At 52.1% G+C, this 21,109-nt stretch overlaps 1 protein-coding gene across 5 annotated transcripts in view; it reads right to left on the bottom strand.

The window, feature by feature from the left end:
- Positions 1–8,509: 8,509 nt before the first annotated feature.
- Positions 8,510–21,109, bottom strand: part of SRCIN1 (SRC kinase signaling inhibitor 1) — a 75,872-nt gene continuing 63,272 nt past the window's right edge. For all 5 annotated transcript variants that reach the window (XM_057300358.2, XM_055102075.2, XM_055102076.2 and 2 more), the window contains one exon: positions 8,510–11,909. In XM_057300358.2, the coding sequence (XP_057156341.1) occupies positions 11,775–11,909 (135 nt within the window). In that variant the 3' untranslated portion in view covers positions 8,510–11,774. The remainder of the gene's footprint in view (positions 11,910–21,109) is intronic.

Here is a 21,109-nt window from a genome sequence, read left to right as displayed (position 1 = left end):
GGAATGAAATTGGACCACTATCTCACTCAGTCTACAAAAATTAACTCAAAATAGATCATAGACTTTAAAATAAAATCTAAAACTCTTAGAAAAAAAACATAAGGTAAATCTTCATGGCCTTGAATGTGACAATGGATTCTTAGATTTGGCACCAAAAGCATGAACAATGGAAGAAAAAACAGAAAAATCTAAAACTTCTGTATGTCACGAGACATCATCAAGAATGTGAGAAGAGGCCAGGCCGGTGGCTCACGCCTGTAATCCCAGCACTTTGGGAGGCTGAGGTAGGTGGATCCCTTGAGCCCGGGAGTTCGAGACCAGCCTGGCCAACATGGTGAAACCCCATCTCTACTAAAAATACAAAAATTAGCCGGGTGTGGTGGCAGGTCCTGTAATCTCAGCACTTTCGGACGCCGAGTTCAAGACCACTCTGGGCAATATAGCAGGACCCCCTCTCTACCAAAAAAATGTTTTTCTCTTTTTTTTTTCTTTTTTGAGATGGAGTCTCACCCTGTTGCCTAGGCTGGAGTGCAGTGGCACGATCTCAGTTCCTTGCAACCTTCACCTCCTGGGCTAGAGTGATTCTCCTGCCCCAGCCTCCCGAGTAGCTGGGATTACAGGTGCCCACCACCACGCCTTACTAATTTTTATATCTTTAGTAGAGACGGGGTTTCACCATGTTGGCCAGGCTGTTCTCAAACTCCTGACCTCAAGTGGTCTGCCCACCTCAGCCTCCCAAAGTGCTAGGATTATAGGCATGAGCCACCATGCGCAGGCAAAAAAAATTTTTAATTAGCGAGGTATGGTGGTGTATGCCTGTAGTCCCAGCTACTTGGGAGGCTGAGGTGTGAGGATCTTCTAGCTGCGACACCAAAAGCACAAGCTATAAAAGAAAAAAAATTGATAGATTGGACTTCATAAAAATTAAAAACTGTGTGTGTCAAAGGATACTATTAGGAAAGTGAAAAGACAACCAATCATTGGATGGAAGAAAAAAAGTGTGTGTGTGTGTGTTTTTTTTTCCTGAGACAGGGACTCACTCTGTGGCTCCAGTTGGAATGCAGCGGTATGATCATGGCTCACCATAACCTCGACCTCCTGGGCTCAAGTGATCCTCCTGAGCTGGGATTATAGGCATGCACCACCACACCCGGTGGGAGAAAACATTTGCAAATCATATATTTGACAAGGGACTCATATCTAGAATATATAAAGAACAATAAAATTCAACAATAAAAAGACAACCCAATTTGGATAAAAATAAGCAAAGGATCTGAAGACATTTATCCAAAGAAGATATGCCAATAGCTATTATATACTTGAAAATATTTTCTTTTTTTCTTTTTTTTTTTTTTTGAGATGGAGTCTCGCTCTGTTACCCAGGCTGGAGTGCAGTGGTTCACCGCAAGCTCCGCCTCCCGGGTTCACGCCATTCTCCTGCCTCAGCCTCCCGAGTAGCTGGGACTACAGGCGCCCGCCACCATGCTTGGCTAATTTTTTTGTATTTTTGGTAGAGATGGGGTTTCACCATTAGCCAGGATGGTCTCGATCTCCTGACCTCGTGATCCGCCTGCCTCAGCCTCCCAAAGTGCTGGGATTACAGGCATAAGCCACCGCTCCCGGCCAAGATTTTCAACATCAGTAGTCATCATGGGAATACAAATCAAAACCATAAGCTACCTCTTCATACACATTAGGGTGGCTGCAGTAAAAAAACAGACAATAACAAGTGTTGACAAGAATGTGGAGAAATTAGAATGCTTATTACATGGCTGGTGGGGCAGCCACTTTGGAAAACAGTTTGGCAGCTCCTCAAAATGTTAAACCTAGAGTTATTGTAAAACCCAGCAATTCTATTCCTTAGGATATACTCAAGAGAGCTGAAACATATGTCAACACACAAAAAAAACTTGTACACAAATGTTCATGTACTGACAACCTAAATATCCATCAACTGATGAATGGATAAGTAAAATATGATATATCCATACAAGAGAAAATTATTCAGTCTGGGCGCGGTGACTCATGCCTGTAATCCCAGCACTTTGGAAGGCCAAAGTGGGTGGATCACTTGAGGTCAAAAGTTCAAGACCAGCCTGACCAACATGGTGAAACCCCTTCTCCACTAAAAATACAAAAGTTAGCCAGGCATGCTGGCACACACTTGTAGTCCCAGCTGCTAGTCCCGACTTGTAGTCGGGAGGGTGAGATAGGAGACTCGCTTGAGCCTGGGAGGCAGAGGTTGCAGTGAGCCGAGATCATGCCATTGCACTCCAGCCTAGGCAACAGAGAGAGACTCTGTCTCAAAAAAAAAAAAAAAAGAATGAAATACTGAGGTAGGAGGTGGGACTCGACTCCAGAGTCAGTTCTTGGACACTGGACCAAATTGAGAACTAGCTAAAACAAAGATGGAGTGGAAGCAGGTCTCCATAAGACACGCCTACCAGTGCAGCATTTCAGTTTACCATTGCCACGGCAACAGCCAGAAATTACCACCCCTTTCCATGGCAACGACCCAATGACCCAAAAGTTACCAAAATTTTCCTACAGATTTCTGCACAATCTACCCCTTAATTTGCATACAATTAAAAGTGGGTATAACTATGAGTGCAGACCCGCCTCTGAGCTGCTACTCTGAGCACATGGCCTGTGGGGTAGCCCCGCTCCACAAGGAACAGCACCTCTGCTGCTGTGCACTGTCGCATCAATAAAAGCTGCTGTCTAACACCACCGGCTCACCCTTGAATTATTTCCCGGACAAAACCAAGAATCCTCCTCTGCTAAACCCCAATTTGGGGGCTTGTCTGCCCTGCATCAGTACTGATACATGCTACAACATAGATGAATTTTGGAAACATGTAGAAAGAAGATTGTCACAAAAGACGACATGTTGTATAACTCCATTTGTGGGAAGTGTCTGCAATGGGAAATCCATACAGATAGAAAGTAAATTACTAATTCCCTAGGGCTGTGGGTCGGGGTGAGGAGGTAGGTGGCAGAGAGGAGGGTGCAGGAATGGGGAATGACTGTCAAGTGGTCAGGGTTCGGGGAGTTGAAATAATCTAAAGTTCGATTGTGGTGATGGTCACACATATCTGTGAATATACTAAAAATCACTGAACTGTAGACTTTAAAAGGGTGCATTTTGTGGTATGTGAAATAAATCTCAATAAAGCCGTAACAGGCCAAGCATGGTGACTCACGTCTGTAATCCCAGCACTTTGGAAGGTGGAAGTGGGAGGATCACTTGAGCCCAGTAGTTTGAGACCAGCCTGGGCAATATACTGAGACCTTGGCTGTACAAAAAACTAAAATTGACCAGGCATGGTTGCACATACCTGTAGTCCTAGCTACTCCGGAGGCTGAAGTGGGAGGTCTGCTTGAATCCAGGAGGTCGAGGCTGCAGTGAGCCGAGATAGTACTACTGCATTCTAACCCTGGTGACAGAACAAGACCCTGTCTTGAACAAATAAATAAATAAATAAATAAATAATTTTAAAAAGCCATAACAGGTCGGTCGTGGTAGCTCGTGCCTGTAATCCCAGCACTTTGGGAGGCTGAGTTGGGCAAATCACTTGAGGTCAGGAGTTCAAGACCAGCCTGGCCCACATGGTGAAACCTCGTCTCTACTAAAAATACAAAAATTAGCTGGGTGTGGTGGTACGTGCCTCTAGTCCCAGTTACTCAGGAGGCTAAGGCGGGAAAATCGCTTGAATCCAGGAGGCGGAGGTTGCAGTGAGCTGAGATTGTGCCACTGCACTCCAGCCTGGGCAACAGAGTGAGACTCTGTAAAAAAAAAAAAAAAAAAAAAAAAAAGAAAAGAAAAAAAAAGCAGCCATACAAACAATAACAAACTGTACTCTAAAACTTGCTCTAGGCCAGGCTTGCTGGGTCACGCCTGTAATCCCAACACTCTGGGAGACTAAGGCAGGAGGATCACTTGAGTCTAGCAGTTCAAAATAAGCCTTGGTAACTCTGTCTCTGCAAAAATTGAAAAATTAGCCAGGGGTTGTGACTTGCACCTGTAGTCCCAGCTACTCAGGAGGCTGAGGCCAGAGGATCCCTTGTGCCCAGGAGTTTGAGGTTGCAGTGTGTTATGATGGCGCCACTGCACTCCAGTGTGGGTGACAGAGCAAGACCTTGTCTCAAAAAAATAAAATAGGATAAATAAAATACAGTAAAACTTGCTCTGCCTATCCAGTGGGGTTTTTTTTTTTTTTTTGAGATGGAGTTTTGTTTTTGTTGCCCAGACTGGAGTGCAGTGGCGCGATCTCAGCTCACTGCAAGCTCCGCCTTCCAGTTTCAAGCGATTCTCCTGCCTCAGCCTCCCGAGTAGCTGGTACTACAGGCATGCGCCACCACACCCAGCTAATTTTTTGTATTTGTAGTAGAGACAGGGTTTCACCATGTTGGCCAGGATGGTCTCGATCTCTTGACCTCGTGATCCGCCCGCCTTGGCCTCCCAAAGTGCTGGGATTACAGGCATGAGCCACTGTGCCTGGCTTCCAGTGGGGTTTGATATATTTCATAGGAAACATTTTTTTTTTCTTTTTTTTAGACAGAGTCTTGCTCTGTCACCCAGGCTGGAGTGCAGTGGCGCAATCTCGGCTCACTGCAACCTCCGCCTCCCGGGTTCAAGCAATTCTCCTGCCTCAGCCTCCTGAGTAGCTGGGATTACAGGCGCCCGCCACCACGCCCAGCTAATTTTTGTATTTTTAGTAGAGACGGGGTTTCACCATGTTGGTCAGGCTGGTCTCGAACCCCTGACCTCGTGATCCACCTGCCTCGGCCTCCCAAAGTGCTGGAATTACAGGCGTGAGCCACCGTGCCCGGCAGGAAACATTTCTTTGGGAAAATTCCAAATCTATGAGGGCTTAGGTGAAAGGAATAGAGATTTTTCCCTGCCCTTCTAGTATGGACATGGAGAGGCAGCATGATTGTCACCCTGAACTAAAACACAGGCTGAGATTTTGAGTGAAGATTTCTGGAGCGATGACAAAGGGGAGGGGATGGAGGGATCCCCCTGCCAGGTGTGCCATTATGAGTGGTATCAGCCAGTCAGCACCAGTGAGCTTCGAAGAAGCCTGTTCTCAGTTAAGGGGCACAGGTGCCACTAGCCCCAGGCCCCCATCCTGTGGATCGTGCTCTGTCACTCTGAGCTCAGGGACCACTTAAGCCACTCAATGATCAAACAGTCAGAAAATGCCCAGGGGGGCCAAGAGAGGATGTGCAGACAGTGAAGGAGAGAAGCCGAGGGCTTCCCCGACCACTACACGTCAAGTAGCGCCTGCCTCCTCTCCATCAGGAACCTGAGCTCTGAAGACAGTCGGATCGCGCTCAAATCTTGGCCAGAGTCAACCTTCCCCACTGATAGCACAGAGGTAATAATATCTATTGTCTGGGTTGTTAGAAGATTAACGGACTCTCCATAAATGGTAGCAATTAGTATTATAAAACATTAATAAAGCATGGCTATTGGGAGGGATAAGTTCTGGTTTTTCTTTTTTTTTTTTCTTTTGAGACGGAGTCTCACTCTGTCACCCAGGCTGGAGTGCAGTGGCGCGATCTCGGCTCACTGCAAGCTCCGCCTCCCGGGTTCATGCCATTCTCCTGCCTCAGCCTCCCGAGTAGCTGGAACTACAGGCGCCCACCACCACGCCCGGCTAATTTTTTTGTATTTTCAGTAGAGACAGGGTTTCACTGTGTTAGCCAGGATGGTCTCAATCTCCTGACCTCGTGATCTGCCCGCTTCTGCCTCCCAAAGTGCTGGGATTACAGGCGTGAGCCACCGCGCCAGGCCTATTTTTCATTTTTGAGACAGGGCTGGGGACTGGCTTTCTGTAATCTCAAGGGTTGCTGGGCTTTGGTGGGTGGGTGACTCATGGAGGGGCATTCCCTGCAGACAGTAGGCAGTATTGTATTTGAGACAGGGTGTCCCTCGGTCACCCACACTGGAGTGCAGTGATGCCATCATAGCTCACTGAAACTTCAAACTCCTGGCCTCAAGCAATCCTCCCACCTCAGCCTCCCCAGTAGCTGGAACCGCAGGTGCATGCCACTCTGATTAACTTTTTTTTTTTTTTGAGACAGAGTCTCATTCTTGTCGCCCAGGCTGGAGTGCAATGCCATGATCTTGGCTCACTGCAACCTCTGCCTCCCGGGTTCAAGTGATTCTCCTGCCTCAGCCTCCCCAGTAGCTGGGATTACAGGTGCCTGCCACCACACCCAGCTAATTTTTCTATTTTTAGTAGAGACCGGGTTTCACCATGTTGGCCAGGCTGGTCTCGAACTCCTGACCTTGCAATCTGCCCGCCTCGGCCTCCCTAAGTGCTGGGATTACAGGCGTGAGCCACCACGTCCAGCCCACTCTGAGACAACTTCTGAAACAACATGTCAGTTCATGACACTTTCTTACTTTAAACCCTCCTATTGTTTTCCATGGCACCTTCCTTACCACAGCCCATAAGGCCTCACATGAGGGGGCTTCTACCCACCAAGCTGCACTTTCCCCTCCTCACTCTTCTTGGATTTCCTTCATTTTCCAGAACCCACTGGTTACGTCCCACCCAGGGCCTTGTGCCTGGGACCCTCAGCCACCAGTGCCCCCAAAGCCCACTCCTCACCCACCCACAAGGTCTCCTCTCAAATGTGACCGACCCTGCTACTCCCCACCACACCTGCCACTGGCCTCTTTCCTGTGTTCTCCCAGCACCTGCCTTGGTTGAGCTCGGGTGTCTGTGTTCTGTCTGCTGGCTGTCCTGGCAGCTCCCCCGCCAGACAGAGCCCTAGCCCCAAGGAGTGGACGAGCAGCGCCTCACAGGGAGTGCATCCTGGATAGGCATCTGGCGGGTGAATGAGTGCCTGCCTCCTTCCAGGCGTGCAGCGGATGGTTCCGTTTGTTACTTGATCTTGAACTGTCATGAGTGCAGTGATTCTGGGAGAGGGGGTTTTTTGGCTCCTCTCCCAGTTTTTGGGGAATAGGATGGCAGAGAGAAGGCAAGATCTGCCGACATTCTAAAAAGGACATAAGGATGGGCTACGGGCAGGCTGGGGACTGGCTTTCTGTGAGTCTCAAGGGTTGCTGGGCTTTGGTGGGTGGGTGACTCATGGAGGGGCATTCCCTGCAGACAGTAGGCAGGTTGCTGCCCTCTGTCTCCAAAGAGGTCTTTAGGAGAAGAAAGCGCAACTGGGGCCCCTGTGATGACTGGAAGATTGTGGCTCCAGGACACGGTCACTACCTTCAGGGGTGGAAGTGAAGTGATGCTGAGGGGGGAGAAGAGATTCGGTAACATGCCAGCCCTCAGCCACGCAGAACAGCTGGAAGGCTGCCTCGGGGACTCTTAGAACATGCTGGAACAGTGGCACAGCCTTCAGAATTCCGGGAAAGCCCGTAAAACCCAATCAGGACCCGTGGCATACACCATGGTGCTCTGTGTAGCAGGTGCTGCTTTGCTGTGGCTGTTTGTGCATATGTGTGTACATACCTAAAGCATAGAGGTGTCAAATGCATTTTGTATTGTTACCACTTTACGGGTTTGAAAGCTGCTGCATCTAGAAAAGATGGGTGTGGCCGGGCTCGGTGGTTCACGCCTGTAATCCCAGCACTTTGGAAGGCCGAGGTGGGCAGATCACTTGAGCTCAGGAGTTCGAGACCAGCCTGGGCAACATGGCGAAACCTCATCTCTACAAAAAATACAAAAAAATGTAGCCAGGTGTGGTGGCAGGCACCTGTAGTCCCAGCTACTTGGGAGGCTGAGATGGGACAATTACCTGAGCCCAGGGAAGTTGAGGCTATAGTGAGCTGTAATCATGCATGCACTCCAGCCTGGGTGACACAGGGAGACCCCGTCTAAAAAAAAGAAAAGAAAGAAAAGATGGGTGGACCCCCACCAAGGGTCATCTCACTCAAAGGGCAGGAGGCTGAGACCCAATTCAGGGGACTACTGGAGATCATCAGCCCTGCTTGGTTTTAGGGTAACCGTGGGCTTTGGTGTCAGGCAGAGCTGGATTCAAACTTACTGGTTTGTCTACAACCTACCAGTTGTATGACTCTGGGTAAGATGCCCAACATCTCTGAGTTTTGTCACTTGCCTGAGTAGGTAGTGCCGGTAGCTACCTCACCGATGGTTGTGAGGGTTAGGCAGGACACCTCCTGGAATGCCAAGCTGAGAACTGGTTTTTTTTGTTTTGTTTTTGTTTTTTGAGACAGGTTCTCGCTCTGTCATCCAGGCTGGAGCGCAGTGGTGCGATCTTGGCTCACTACAACCTCCACCTCCTGGGTTCAAGCGATTCTCATGCCTCAGCCACCCGAGTAGCTGGGATTACCGGTGTACACCACCCCACCTGGCTAATCCCAGGGGCCCTGTTCTGTCCTCCCCTTCATGCTCTGCCAGCTGAAGGCCAGTGGCTGCCAGGGATTCCCCACCTGCCACCCCACCCATCCCAGCACCTTCCAGATCCTCCAGGGTGAAGCAGAGAAATAATGAGACATCAGCCTATAGGAAGGAGATCCAGGAGAGGAAAAAGAAACAAGTTTTATTAAAGCCCCAAACACTTGGCTAGAAAAACTGAAAAGGAAAGAGAGCAGGGAGGGGGGGAGAAGAAAAAAGGACATTAAAAAAGAGAGACAGAGAAAACACAGCAACCCTTTTCCATTTAGAAATTGTCAAGTTACACCGACAGAGGTCACAGAATATCCACAGAAGCCATCACCGCTACACCAACATGGGCCCTACAGGGTGGATGGGGCAGGGTGTGGAGCCGGGGCTCACCCCGGGGGGCCCCCTGGGGACCCCACTCAGAGCCTCAGGCCTGAGGCTCCTGGGGAAACAGCATATTGTGGAAGGGGCAGGAAATCCCCCATGCGAGTAACACAGCACAGTGGGCGGGGGCTGAGAGGACCAGGTACAGGGGTCCCCCGAGACGTCTTAGTTTTCTCTTGGTCAAGCACACACTGATGGACAGAGCAGCGAGGCGCATGCAGCTGGGGGCACTGATGTGCTGCAGGCTGTGAGAGGGCCAGCGGGGACGGGGGCTCAGGAAGGGATCTGGAGCCAGTGGTGCAGGGATGATGGAACACACGCACACAGAGGCACACCCACACACTTGGGTCTGCACCAGCACACATACGTGCACACACACACTCGGAGACACAGATTACATGCACCTCCATGTATGCGTCTCTATCCACATGTACGTGGCCCACACACAAGTCTCTGGCGCTCGGCATGTCTGCACACACATTACACATGTTCTCACACACAAAGCTCCTCTCACGCTAACATGCAGGTAGGCACGTGCCAATGCCCAAACAGGTTACATGCACCTATGTGCCCACGCCTTCCCCCACACATGTGCTCGGCCATGCCTGTGGGTGCAGGCCCCATGCGTCTGCACACACAGTGCATGGGCTTGTGCCAGCACACACACAGGCTGCACGCAATTCCACACGGATGCCTCCCAGCCCATAAATGTGCAGGAACCAAAGAGAAAGAAAGATGCAAATCCCACTGGGCTTCACCCGAGCGGGTGGGGCGGGGCACGTGGCTCCCTCCTTCTGCCCCTTCGTGGATGGACACTGCCCCCCCACCTCCCCCACAAAGGGACATTCAACTCAGGACAATGACGGTGGGGCACACATTCCAGTCACAGGGCTGAGGGTGGGAGCTGGGGGCAAGTGAAGTAGCAAGCAGAGAGTAATGGAGTGGAGGGAGGAGGGGGCACCACTCCCCCCTCCCCTCCCAAGTCAGGGGGTCTCTGTACAGCCAAATCAAACCAGACCATTTCACTGGGACCACAGAAGCCAGGCCGACGTGCCCGCCCCCCAGCCCCCCTCCCCCGCCAAAACAGTGGCCAGGGAGAGTGCCGTGGTTTTCTTTTTTTTTTCTTTTTTAAATATTTATATATATTTATATTACGTATATTATATATATAATATGTAAATATATTTTTAAAACAATATAAAATGTTAAGACACTTCACTTAAATGTAAAGAGTTGCCTGCAATTAAAAGTAATTGCATCATTTATGAGGTCTTTTTTTTTTTTCTATTTTCCAGGGTTTTTTTTTTCCAGGAGAGATTTTTTTTTTTCCTCTTTTGTTATTTTTCAAAAAGGCTTGCTCGCCTTGGTACAAAAATGATCCAAAGCTAGAAAACAAGGATGAACCAACAAAGGCAAAAACAAAAAAAGAAATGAAGAAACACAACCCATTTCCCCTCCCCCGCAAACCTTCAACAGCTCCCAGCTCTCCCCAGGTGCGGACCTTCCCCAGCCAGGCCCCAGGGTCTGGGGGGCTCTGCCTTCTGTGCAGCTCCTCCTTTCTGTGCTTGCTATGGGGGACTGATTCTAGTCCTCCTCCCCTGTGCTTACTTCACTTTGTGCTCCAAGTGGGAATCCTGCTGCCGGGGACCCCGCTCCTCCTCCTCCTCTTCTCCTATCCTCTCCCTACTGGCTCCTCACTGTGCCCTCTGGGGGGCCAGGAGTGAGAACCAAAATTGGCCTCTCTCTGCCTCCCCAGGACCCGGCCAAAAGCCAGGCGGCACTGCCAACCGCCTCTGCAGGGCAGGCAGGGCGTCCACAGGCCAGGGGCGCTGGCTGGATGGTCAGGCCTCGGGGACCTTCAGACATCTCACCAGGGTCACCAGAGCCCCATTGAAAAACTACGTCTCATCCTTTCCTGGGAAAACCCTCAAATCGCCAAGAGGATGACTGAAGTTCAAGTCACCCCACCTGCGGGTCCCAGGTGTCTTCAGTGCTCCCCGTCAAGCCCCTCTCGACCCTCCCATTTCCCTCAAACCAGACCCTTCCCCCAACTGCAAGCCACAAAACCTGGTTTTCTAGGCCCCTCACTCTTGCCCACCCCACCCCCATTCAATAAGTTAATGCCATTTAAAGTGCTAAATCAGGAAACTAAAAGTACCAAATACCCGTCCGGGCCGCCCTCTCCCAAGGCAGTGTCCCCGATATCCGGCTGTCCGTGCAACCCACCCTCCACAGCCAGCAGACCAAAGGGCCTCTGCCCTCCACTCCCCACTGGACGGCAAGGCCCAGGAGGCCAGCGCCTCCCCGGGGATACAGACTCCACGGCCTCACACCCACCCTGAGGCCTCTCAAACTCCGGCCTCGTCTCCAGCCTGTCCGTCTCTACTCCAGGCCCACTGGGGTGTGAGTGGGAGGAGGCAGAGCAGCCACAGAGGAAGTCACAGTCTTGTCCGAGCTTAGACAGGGAGTGGGGCGTCTCCAAGGCCAGTCTCCCTAAGCCCCGCTCTCTGGCTTGATGTATGGGTTGGTCCGATGTCCCCGCGTTCCTCCAGGAAGGTATCGAGAAACGGGAGAGGGGTCTCCCACTGCTCCAAGTCTCCGTGGTTCAGAGTTTGTTTGGAGTATTCTTGGGAAGTGAGGGGAAGGCGGGAAGGGGGTGCAGGAGCTTCAGGATGGACTGGGGGAAAGAGTGGTGAAAGAGAAGAGGGAGAGACGTGACAGATGCGGCCAGCGAGAGGCCAGCTGGGATCAAGGAAGGTGGTGTGTTTGGTTTTTAGTTTTACGGTTTAAAAAAAGATAATTAAAAGTTAATTGTTAAAAAAAAAAAAAAAAACCAAAAACACCAACAGATGATGGGTAGAGGGAGCTGAGGAGGGCCGCACACTCCTCTTCAGGGCACACCCCTCAGGGCGTCTGGAGAGTAGGGTGGGGTGGGGTGGAGATGAAGGAAGAGAGGGGAGAAATGGCAGGAGTGAGGGAGGCGGACAGGCGGGGCAGCGGGGTGAGGGGCTTCTAGAAGGAGATGGAAGAATTCCTTGCCCCAAAGGAAGTCAATACAGGGATAGAGGTTCTGGAAGCCGAGGGCTTTTCTGAGACTGGGCTCGAGGTCTCATTCGACCCGCTCATCTCTTTAGATGGTTTAGTGGCCTGGAACAAAAACAGGGGTCAGGGGTCAGAGAGCGGAAGGGAGCGCCTCCATGCTGGCCCCCAGCTGAAGTTTTAAAAGTGGAAAACCTCCACAAATCCAAGGAAATTAACTGCAAAAGGAAGAAGCCAGAGGGGCATCTGGAGAGAGGGGTCCCTTGAATGGTGAGGGGTGGGGGCAGAAAAGGGGGGGGAGGGGGCACGAGGTTGGACAAAGGGCCTGGGTGGTCAGAGGGCAGGCCCATAGTTACTGAGAGCAGAGAGAGAAGCAGAGTGACCAGAGAAGCACAGAAGAGGCCGCGCCCAGGATGGGCAGACGGGGAGGTGGGGGTGGGGGAGGGCAGGGGAGGGGAGGAAGAAGAAGTGAAACATTAGCTGGGACAGGGGCACCAGCCCTGCGGGGGACGGGGGTCAGGGTGGGGAAAGGCTCCCAGTCCCAAATGGCCCGCTGTACAGCCAGAGCCCCTTCCAGCTTCATCCTGGTGACAACAGAGGAGGGGGCTTATCCTCCCAGGGGGGAATAAACACTTCAAAGACCCCGTCCACCACCACCACCACCACCACCTGGAAATCTGAGAAGAAGGCGCTGCCGCACCAGCCTCCCGCCCAGTGCAGGAGGCCCCACTGCATGCCCTGCAAGCACTTGTCGCCCCAGTTGGTAACAGGAGGCTACTCCCTCATGACTTGTCCTGCCCTCACTGGTCAGTTCTAGTGGTCAGAACTGACCCCTCATCCTCCTCCCACCTTCGGTGGACTCCCGCAACTCCACCGGTCCTGGAGGCTTTTCCTCTGCAGCTGCGGTCTCCAAAGTGCGGTTTGAGAGCTACGTGCATTACCTCATCACCTCCAGGGGCCACCCTGTGGCATGCATCGTGAATGCAGATTCCTGGGCTCCCCTCCAGAATCCATCTCTTGTGTGGGCTCATGAATGTGCATTTTAAGCAGGTGCCCCAGGTGCCTCTGCTGCACACTTACCTTTGAGATCCACTGGATTAAGGCTACACAGACCCAGGTTTCTCCTTGTAATTGTATTCACTGTCCCTCCTGGCCTTGCTTAGCTACTAGTGTGAGAACTGAATCACCCAGATTTAAAAAAAAGATCCAAAAGATAAGACAGGGCGCTGTGGCGAGTCACCAGAGACCACCCTGAGGTTAGGTCTGGGCAGGGTCGTTCACTTCCCTCTACTAGCACCCTGCTGCTACGGAGTTTTCTCAGATGCCTTGCAGCGGAGAAGCTAGAGTCTAAAGCAAGCCCTGTCTCCAGCAGCCTGCCCAGCTCACAGTGAAGAACCAGCGCTGGCTGCAATCACCATTTCTCCCTTACAGGTGCACAGATGGTTGGTTCCACGATTCACCTGGGTTTTGCTCACCACAGTGTAGTTTACCATCTACATTTCCCTTTCATGAGAATCAAAACAAGGGCCGGGTGTGGTGGCTCACACCTGTAATCCCAGCACTTCAGGAGGCTGAGGCAGGAGGATTGCTTGAGCCCAGGAAGTCAAGACCAGCCTGGGTAACATGGCAAGACCTCGTCTCTACTAAAAAAAAAATTTTTTTTTAATAGCTGAGTGTGATGGTGTGTGCCTGTGGTTCCAGCTTCTCTGGAGGCTGAGGTGGGAGAATGGCCTGAGCTCAGGAGGTGGAAGTGGCAGTGAGCCATGACTGCACCACTGCACTCCAGCCTGGGTGACAGAATGAGGCCCTGTTTTTTTGTTTGTTTGTTTTGTTATTTATTTATTTAAGTTAAAGCGAAAGTTCCCCATTTGGGTTTTCTTTTTCTTTTTTTTTTTTTTTTTGAGATGGACTTTTGCTCTTGTTGTCCAGGCTGGAGTACAATGGCGCAATCTTGGCTCACGGCAACCTCCACCTCCCGGGTTCAAGCGATTCTCCTGCCTCAGCCTCCCGAGTAGCTGGAATTACAGGCATGCGCCACCACGCCCGGCTAATTTTGTGTTTTTAGTAAGACGAGGTTTCTCCACGTTGGTCAGGTTGGTCTCGAACTCCCCACCTCAGGTGATCTGCCCACCTCGGCCTCCCAAAGTGTTGGGATTACAGGCGTGAACCACCGCGCCTGGCCCTGTTTGGGTTTTCTAACCCCTCTCCTCTGCTCATCCATTACTCAAGGGAGTTCTAGGGGGTCCAGGGCCCAGCCACAGGGTCGTCAGATTCACGCAGTCCTCAGCATGTGTCAGGCATGGCCCCTGCCCTCTCTGTGCCCCCAGTACCTGGGCCTGGAGACAAACTCATCCAACGGGAACCAGAGGCTGTCTGACCCCTGTGTCACTTACCTTGGGCTCAGTCCTGCCTCTCCTCTGCTCTAGCCTTTCCCATTTAAAGTTCTTTCCCCCAAAGCCAGGTGGGAGGGAAGCACTGCCCAGTTCCCCCTGATGTCTCTTCACACCTCACCATGTCCCCCAGCAAGGTGCTGATTCTCCCCGGTTGTCCTTTTCCCTCTGAACTGATCTTTCTAGGTAAAAGCTGCTTTTTCTGCTCCTACCCCTTCAGCATTTTTCAAAAGCCTCATTCTATTCCAAGTTTTGGTCTTGGGAACACTTGTCTTCCGGCACCACCACCTGGCTTCTGTATTCAGGCAGGTGATGTGCCTTCACCCAGTTGAGGTACCCCTTCTCCCCCCAACAGCCAGTGCAAGACCTTTAGACATCCAGCTTCACCAGTTTACGGGGATGCCTCATCCCCGTCCCGCTTCTTCATGGAGACCACTTCTGCAACATGTGCTTTCTAAAATCCTCTCGGGTCATCTTCCCTCCCGGGAGACTCTGGACACACCGTCCACAATCCACTCTCCTGAAGTTGAGGGAGCACGTCCAGCTGTGCCCGGTGACCCCAGCCTGTGCTGCTAACCCTTCTCAGGTGACACAGCTGCTGTCTCTGAAGGTTCCTGTCATTTCCTTTCACCCATCATCCTCCCCTGCTGGTTCCAATTATGTCCAGAGAAGCAGAACTTTGTTACCTTCGTGGCAAGGCAGAAACCTCACACATGTCCAGCTTTCAGCTGGGGGAGGCATGGAGCACTGAGCTGGTCCCAGAGGGCACCACCCTGCACACCTCCCTCTTGCCTGGGGATCAGAGCCGGCCACCTGCTCTCGCCGGCTCCATGTTCCCGAGGCCCTTCACACTCTGACGCCCAGATGTCCAGACAAGTGTGGAACCTCTTGACTCTACAGACCCCGCTGACTCCACCTCCAGGGCCATTCCCAGGGCCACCCTCCCTAGCCCCCATGCCCTCCTTCCTTGCCAAGCCCTGCCTGGATCAGGTATTGAACCATCAGGAGAAGCTGGGCTTTCCCCAGCCCAGAGTGGGGGATGTGGGGATCATGACAAAATCTATGGCAATTGGAGAAATTCCTTTCTCCTTGCCAGTGACTGATTTCGGAATGGGCAGTGAGATAAGAGGTGTGGTCTGTTGGAGACTTCTGGGAAAGATTCTCCAGCTTCTATAAACAGCTGTGTGAGGCCGGGCTCATGCCTGTAATCCCAGCACTTTGGGAGGCCTAGGCGGTCAGATCACTTGAGGCCAGGAGTTTGAGACCAGCCTGGCCAACACAGTGAAACGCCAACTCTACCAAAAATTACAAAAATTAACCAGGCGTGGTGGCGTGCGCCTGTAGTCCCAGCTACCTGGGAGGCTGAGGCAGGAAGATCGCTTGAATCAGGGAGGTGGAGGTTGCAGTGAGCCGAGATCACACCACTGCACTCCAGCCTGGGTGACAGAGCGAGAGACTCTCTCAAAAAAAAATTAAATAAATAAATAAAAACAGCTGTGTGAAGCCGGGCTTGGTGGCTCATGCCTGTAATCCCAGCACTTTGGGAAGCTTAGGTGGGTGGATCACCTGAGGTCAGGAGTTTGAGACCAGCCTGGGCAATGTGACAAAACCCCATCTCTATCAAAAATACAAAAAATTAGTGAGGCGTGATGGCGCCACCTGCAGTCCAGCTACTTGGAAGGCTGAGGCGGGAGGATGGATTGAGCTTGGAGAGGTTGAGGCTGCAGTGAGCAGAGATCATGCCACTGCCTGGGTGACAGAGTAAGACCCTATCTCAAAAATAATAATAATAAGACTGGGCTCTGTGGCTCATGCCTGTAATCCCAGCACTTTGGGAGGCCGAGGCGGGCGGATCATGAGGTCAGGAGATCGAGACCATCCTGGCTAACAGGGTGAAACCCTGTCTCTACTAAAAATACGAAAAATGAGCCAGGCGTGGTGGCGGGCACCTGTAATCCCAGCTACTCAGGAGGGTGAGGCAGGAGAATGGCGTGAACCCAGGAGGCAGAGCTTGCAGTGAGCAGAGATCGCACCACTGCACTCCAGCCTGGGCAACAGAGCTAGACTCCGTGTCAAAAAAAAAAAAAAAAAGAAAAGAAAAAAAAAATAAGGCCAGTCACGGTGGTTCACACCTGTAATCCCAGCACTTTGGGAGGCTGAGGTGGGTGGATCACAAGGTCGGGAGTTCAAGGCCAGCCTGGCCAACATGGTGAAACCCCATCTTTACTAAAAATACAAAAATTAGCTGGGGGCAGTGGCAGGCACCTGTAATCCCAGCTACTCGGGAGGCTGAGGCAGGAGAACTGCTTGAACCCAGGAGGCAAAGGTTGCAGTGAGCTGAGATTGTGCCACTGCACTCCAGCCTGGGTGACAGAGCGAGACTCCATCTCAAAATAAATAAATAAATAAATAAAAATAAAAATAAAATAGGCCAGGTGTGGTGGCTCACACCTGTAATCCCAGCACTGGGAGGCTGAGGCGGGCGAATCAGGAGGTCAGGAGTTCGAGACCAGCCTGACCAACATGGTGAAACCCTGTCTCTACTGAAAATACAAAAATTAGCCAGGCGTGGTTGTGGGCACCTGTAATCCCAGCTACTAGGGAGGCTGAGGCAGGAGAATCGCTTGAACCCAGGAGGCGGAGGTTGCAGTGAGCCAAAGTTGCGCCACTGCACTCCAGCCTGGGTGACAGAGTGAGACTCCGTCTCAAAAAAAAAAAAAATAATAATAATAATAAAATAATAAAAATGACAGTGGGACCAAATGCAAAGAAACTTGGGTCCTGATATCCTCAAGCTGCTAAATTCACCAACCCTGGAATCCCCCTGCTTCCAGCCTTCTTGGATACAGAATACCTTTCCTTATTTATCCATTTTGAATCAGGGTTCCTGTTCCTTGCAGCTGAAAGCATTCTCACTGATACACGTGAGGCCCAGTGTTGCTTTATTGATCTATTCGACCTTCATTTTTTGTTAACGTATCACCTTCTAGAATTCTCGTCACAAGCGCGATCTCATCGAGGCTTGCTCACACCCACGAGGTTATGCTCCCTGGCAGGGCAACAGAATCCAGCACTAAGACAGCAGAATTTGTAGCAGGCAAACTTGGGTTTAAGTCCCAGCTCTGCCACTTTTTAACCATGTGACCCTAATCGCATATCTCTCTGTGCCTTCATGTCCTCACCTGCAAACGGATAACAGGCCCCACAGCACCAGATGCACATGACGAGATGATGCCAACAGGGTGTAAGACCCGGCGCCCAACACCCTCAGTACACATGCAACAAATGGTAGCCATTATAGCGATTGTCATTTTAACCTTTCAGATTTGCTTTGGCTGTTTCCACCTGGATGGGGCCTGATTGGTGGCAAACTCATTCGCTCATTCACTCAACAAATATTTACTGAGTGCCTACGTATGCCAAGCACTATTCTAGGTGCTGTGGGGATGCAGCTGTGACAACACAGATTTACTTTAAGGTATAAAGTTGTAAACTTGGTACCTAACAGGTATGCTATCTGTCTTTCACTTGCCTCTCCATACCCCGGAACCAATTATGGGGGGGGGCTCACGTATGTTGCCCAGGCTGGTCTCGAACTCCTGGCCTCGAGTGATCCTCCTGTCTTAGCCTCCCAAAGTGGGGATTACAGGCGTGAGCCACTGCCCCTGGCCTCCCAGAACTAATTTCTGCCCTGCTCTGTACCCTGAGAGGCTGATCCTGGTCACTCCTTTGCTGACTGGACTCTGGTTGGGTTTGGCCAGTGGGGTCTGTGGCAGGGTGAGAGAGAGGTAGGTGGGGTGAAGTTCCTTCCCTGCTCTCTCCCTCCTGGGAGCTGTGTCACAGGCAGCAGCTGTGCCCTCCACAGCACAGCTCTGCTGCTCCCGCCCTCTGGGACTCGCTAAACACCTGCCCCACTGCCCTTCCCCCAGGGAGTCACAGCCTCCTGCTCTGAGATGTCCATGGGTACCTCGGCATCCCTTGTTTTCTCCCTCAATCCCCTGGTGTCGTCCTTTCATTAAAGTCTCTTCATCTGGGGCCGGACGCAATGGCTCCCAGCACTTTGGGAGGCTGAGGCAGGCGGATCACTTGAGGTCAGGAGTTCAAGACCAGCCTGGTCAACATGGTGAAACCCCACCTCTACTAAAAATACAAAAATTAGCCGGGCGTGGTGACACACACCTGTAATCCCAGCTACTCAGGAGGCTGAAGCAGGAGAATCGCTTGAACCCGGGAGGCAGAGGTTGCCGTGAGCCGAGATCATGCCACTGGACTCCAACCTGGGCAACAGAGCGAGACTCCATCTCAAAAAAAAACAAAACAAAACAAAAAAAAAGTATCTTCATTTCAGCCATCTGAGAAGATAAGCAGTTGTTCAGCAAATTTCTTAGCCCTAATAGAAGAGGGGGTGTCCATAGCTTCAGGTCTACACAAAGCCTTGATCCTTGCACGCCTGGGAACCTGGCTCCCGTCCCTCCCTGGGATCTTAAGCACAACATTCACGGGCTTCTCCTCAGTCACTTCCTCTGACTACTCTGTGGGGTCAGGCACTGCTGCAATGCACCTCCATCTTAGAACTTTCTTACTCCCAATTTCTGTGTCCCTGATCCCAGCACTTCTAGTCCCCTCCATCTCAACATTGTCAAAGACAGCTTGGACTCACTGGATGAAGGAGAGGCCTTGGGCACCGCCCCCCCAGTCCCCGCCCCCGCCGGCCGCCGTAGAGCTCACTGTGGTGCTCCAAGCTCTCTCCTGTACCTGGCATTATGTGAGCTCAGGACCAGGCTGGATACTTCTGTCCCCATTGTACAGACGAAGAAAGGGCCTGAGAAGACAGAGGGCTTTGACCAAGGCCACAGGCTGAGCTAGTGTGGATCGTGTCCCACTAGGGACCCGCATGGCTGGAGCACACCGAGGGTGTGGGTGGAGGGGCAGGGTGAGCTGAGGCTGCTGTGAAGGGCCCTGGGCCGCACATGAAGGATTTGGGTTTATCATCTGCCAGGGGCCGGGGCAGGGATTTTAAGCTGGCAGGGGTGTGTGTGTGTGTGTGTGTGTGTGTGACACACACAGAGACAATCAAATCTGCATTTTACAAAGTTCCCTCCCCACCCCCAGGTCTTGGGAAATCAGTTAGAGGTGACAGAAGTCACAAGGAGATCTTAGAAGACCGTGCATGTTGGTAGTGAGACATCGATGGTTTTCCCCTGCTTCTCTATACTTTACTGTTGAAAATTTCCACAGGGAGGCCGGTGGCGGTGGCTCACACCTGTAATCCCAGCAGTTTGGAAGGCTGAGGCGGGTGGATCACGAGGTCAGGAGTTCAAGACCAGTCTGGCCAATATGGTGAAACCCCATCTCTACTCAAAATGCAAAAATTTAGCCGGGCTTGGTGGTGGGCGCCTGTAATCCCAGCTACTTGGGAGGCTGAGACAGGAGAATCCCTTGAACCCAGGAGGCAGAGGTTGCAGTGAGCTGGGATCGCACCATTGCACTCCAGCCCGGGTGACAGTGTGAGACTCTGCCTCAAAAAAATAAAATAAAATAAAATAAAATAAAATAAAATTTCCACTGTAAACATTTATTACTTTACAAGAAAGAAGCCATGTTTATAAGAAAGGCTACTGGAGCACTGGAAGTAAGACAGGGGCACGGAGGGGCTTGGGAAGGCTGAGGGTGGGCGACCCTTCCTGAGGGAGACAGCAGCTGGGGCAGCCTCGTACAGGCTGGGGCAGCACGGTCGGGGGAGCATTATGTCTGGACACACGCGTGCGAGGAGCCTGGGGATGCCCGGGGAAGCGTGTGTGGGTGACTGGAGCTCAGAATGGAGACCTGGGTGGGGGCAGGGACTAAGCAGTGCCTGGTGCCTGAGGAGAGGAAGGCATGGTGTGCGGAGAAGAGGCTGAGGAGTGGGGCTCAGGAAGGGAAGAGGCAGGCAAAGGAGAGTCGCCCAGGCAGGGTGCAATGGCTCACGCCTGTAATCCCAGCACTTTGGGAGGCTGAGGTGGGAGGATCACCTGAGCTCAGGAGTTTGAGACCAGCCTGGCCAACATGGTGAAACCCCGTCTCTACTAAAAATACAAAAATTAGCCAGTGTGGTAATTAGCCTGTAGTCTCAGCTGCTCGGGAGGCTGAGGCATGAGAATCACTTGAACCCAGCAGGCGGAGGCTGCAGTGAGCTGAGATCACACCACTGGACTCCAGCCTGGGAGACAGAGCAAGACTCCGTCTCAAAAAATAGAGGAAGTCACCCAGAAAGGAGCCCAGAGGCTCCAGGTGGAGGCTGGGGAGAGGATGCTGAGGAACAGAGGGTCTGCACAGCCCTATGCAGGTGTGGGGGGGTCTACAAGGCCACATGCTGCAGAGCAGTGGGGGAGGGGGGTGGAAAGAGCCCATCTCGATGTCACTGGAGACCCAGGCAACCCCGGAGATGGGGTGGAGGCTGGGCCATAAAGACATGAGGCTGACACCACAGCCGAGGAGCTGGGCTCTGGGGAGGGAGGGACTAGGGTGGGAAACAGTGCAACATCATTAGAGCTGAGGGAAGGGGCTGCTGGAGAGGCTGAAGCACTTTGTGGTGGGGAGGGAGGCAGTCTGGACTTGTGTCCTGCCCCCCACTTGCTAGCCGTGTGGCCTTGGATTAAGCCTCAGTTTCCGCCCCCGTCACATGGGGGTAATAGACCTTCCTCAGTGTGGTGAGTGTGAGATGAGATAATGCGCATGCCTGGCCCCAGCGAAAGCTCTGTCAGTGTCAGCTGCTCTGCTGGGCACCCAGGAGGATCCAGCCCGGACAGGACAAGGGGAACTCATCCCTGGCAGTGGCAGGAAAAAGATCTGGAGGTGGGGCTCGCAAGGTGTCTGGGGGCCATGAGGAGGCAGGTGGGAGCTGTGGAGAGGCTGCGGGGGGCTGGAGGGCTGCTTTTT

This window comes from Pan paniscus, chromosome 19 (genome assembly GCF_029289425.2).
Source record: "Pan paniscus chromosome 19, NHGRI_mPanPan1-v2.0_pri, whole genome shotgun sequence".
Taxonomy (NCBI): domain Eukaryota; kingdom Metazoa; phylum Chordata; class Mammalia; order Primates; family Hominidae; genus Pan; species Pan paniscus.
The sequence above is the reverse complement of the archived record's forward strand: the minus strand, read 5'-3'. Positions and strand labels throughout refer to the sequence as shown.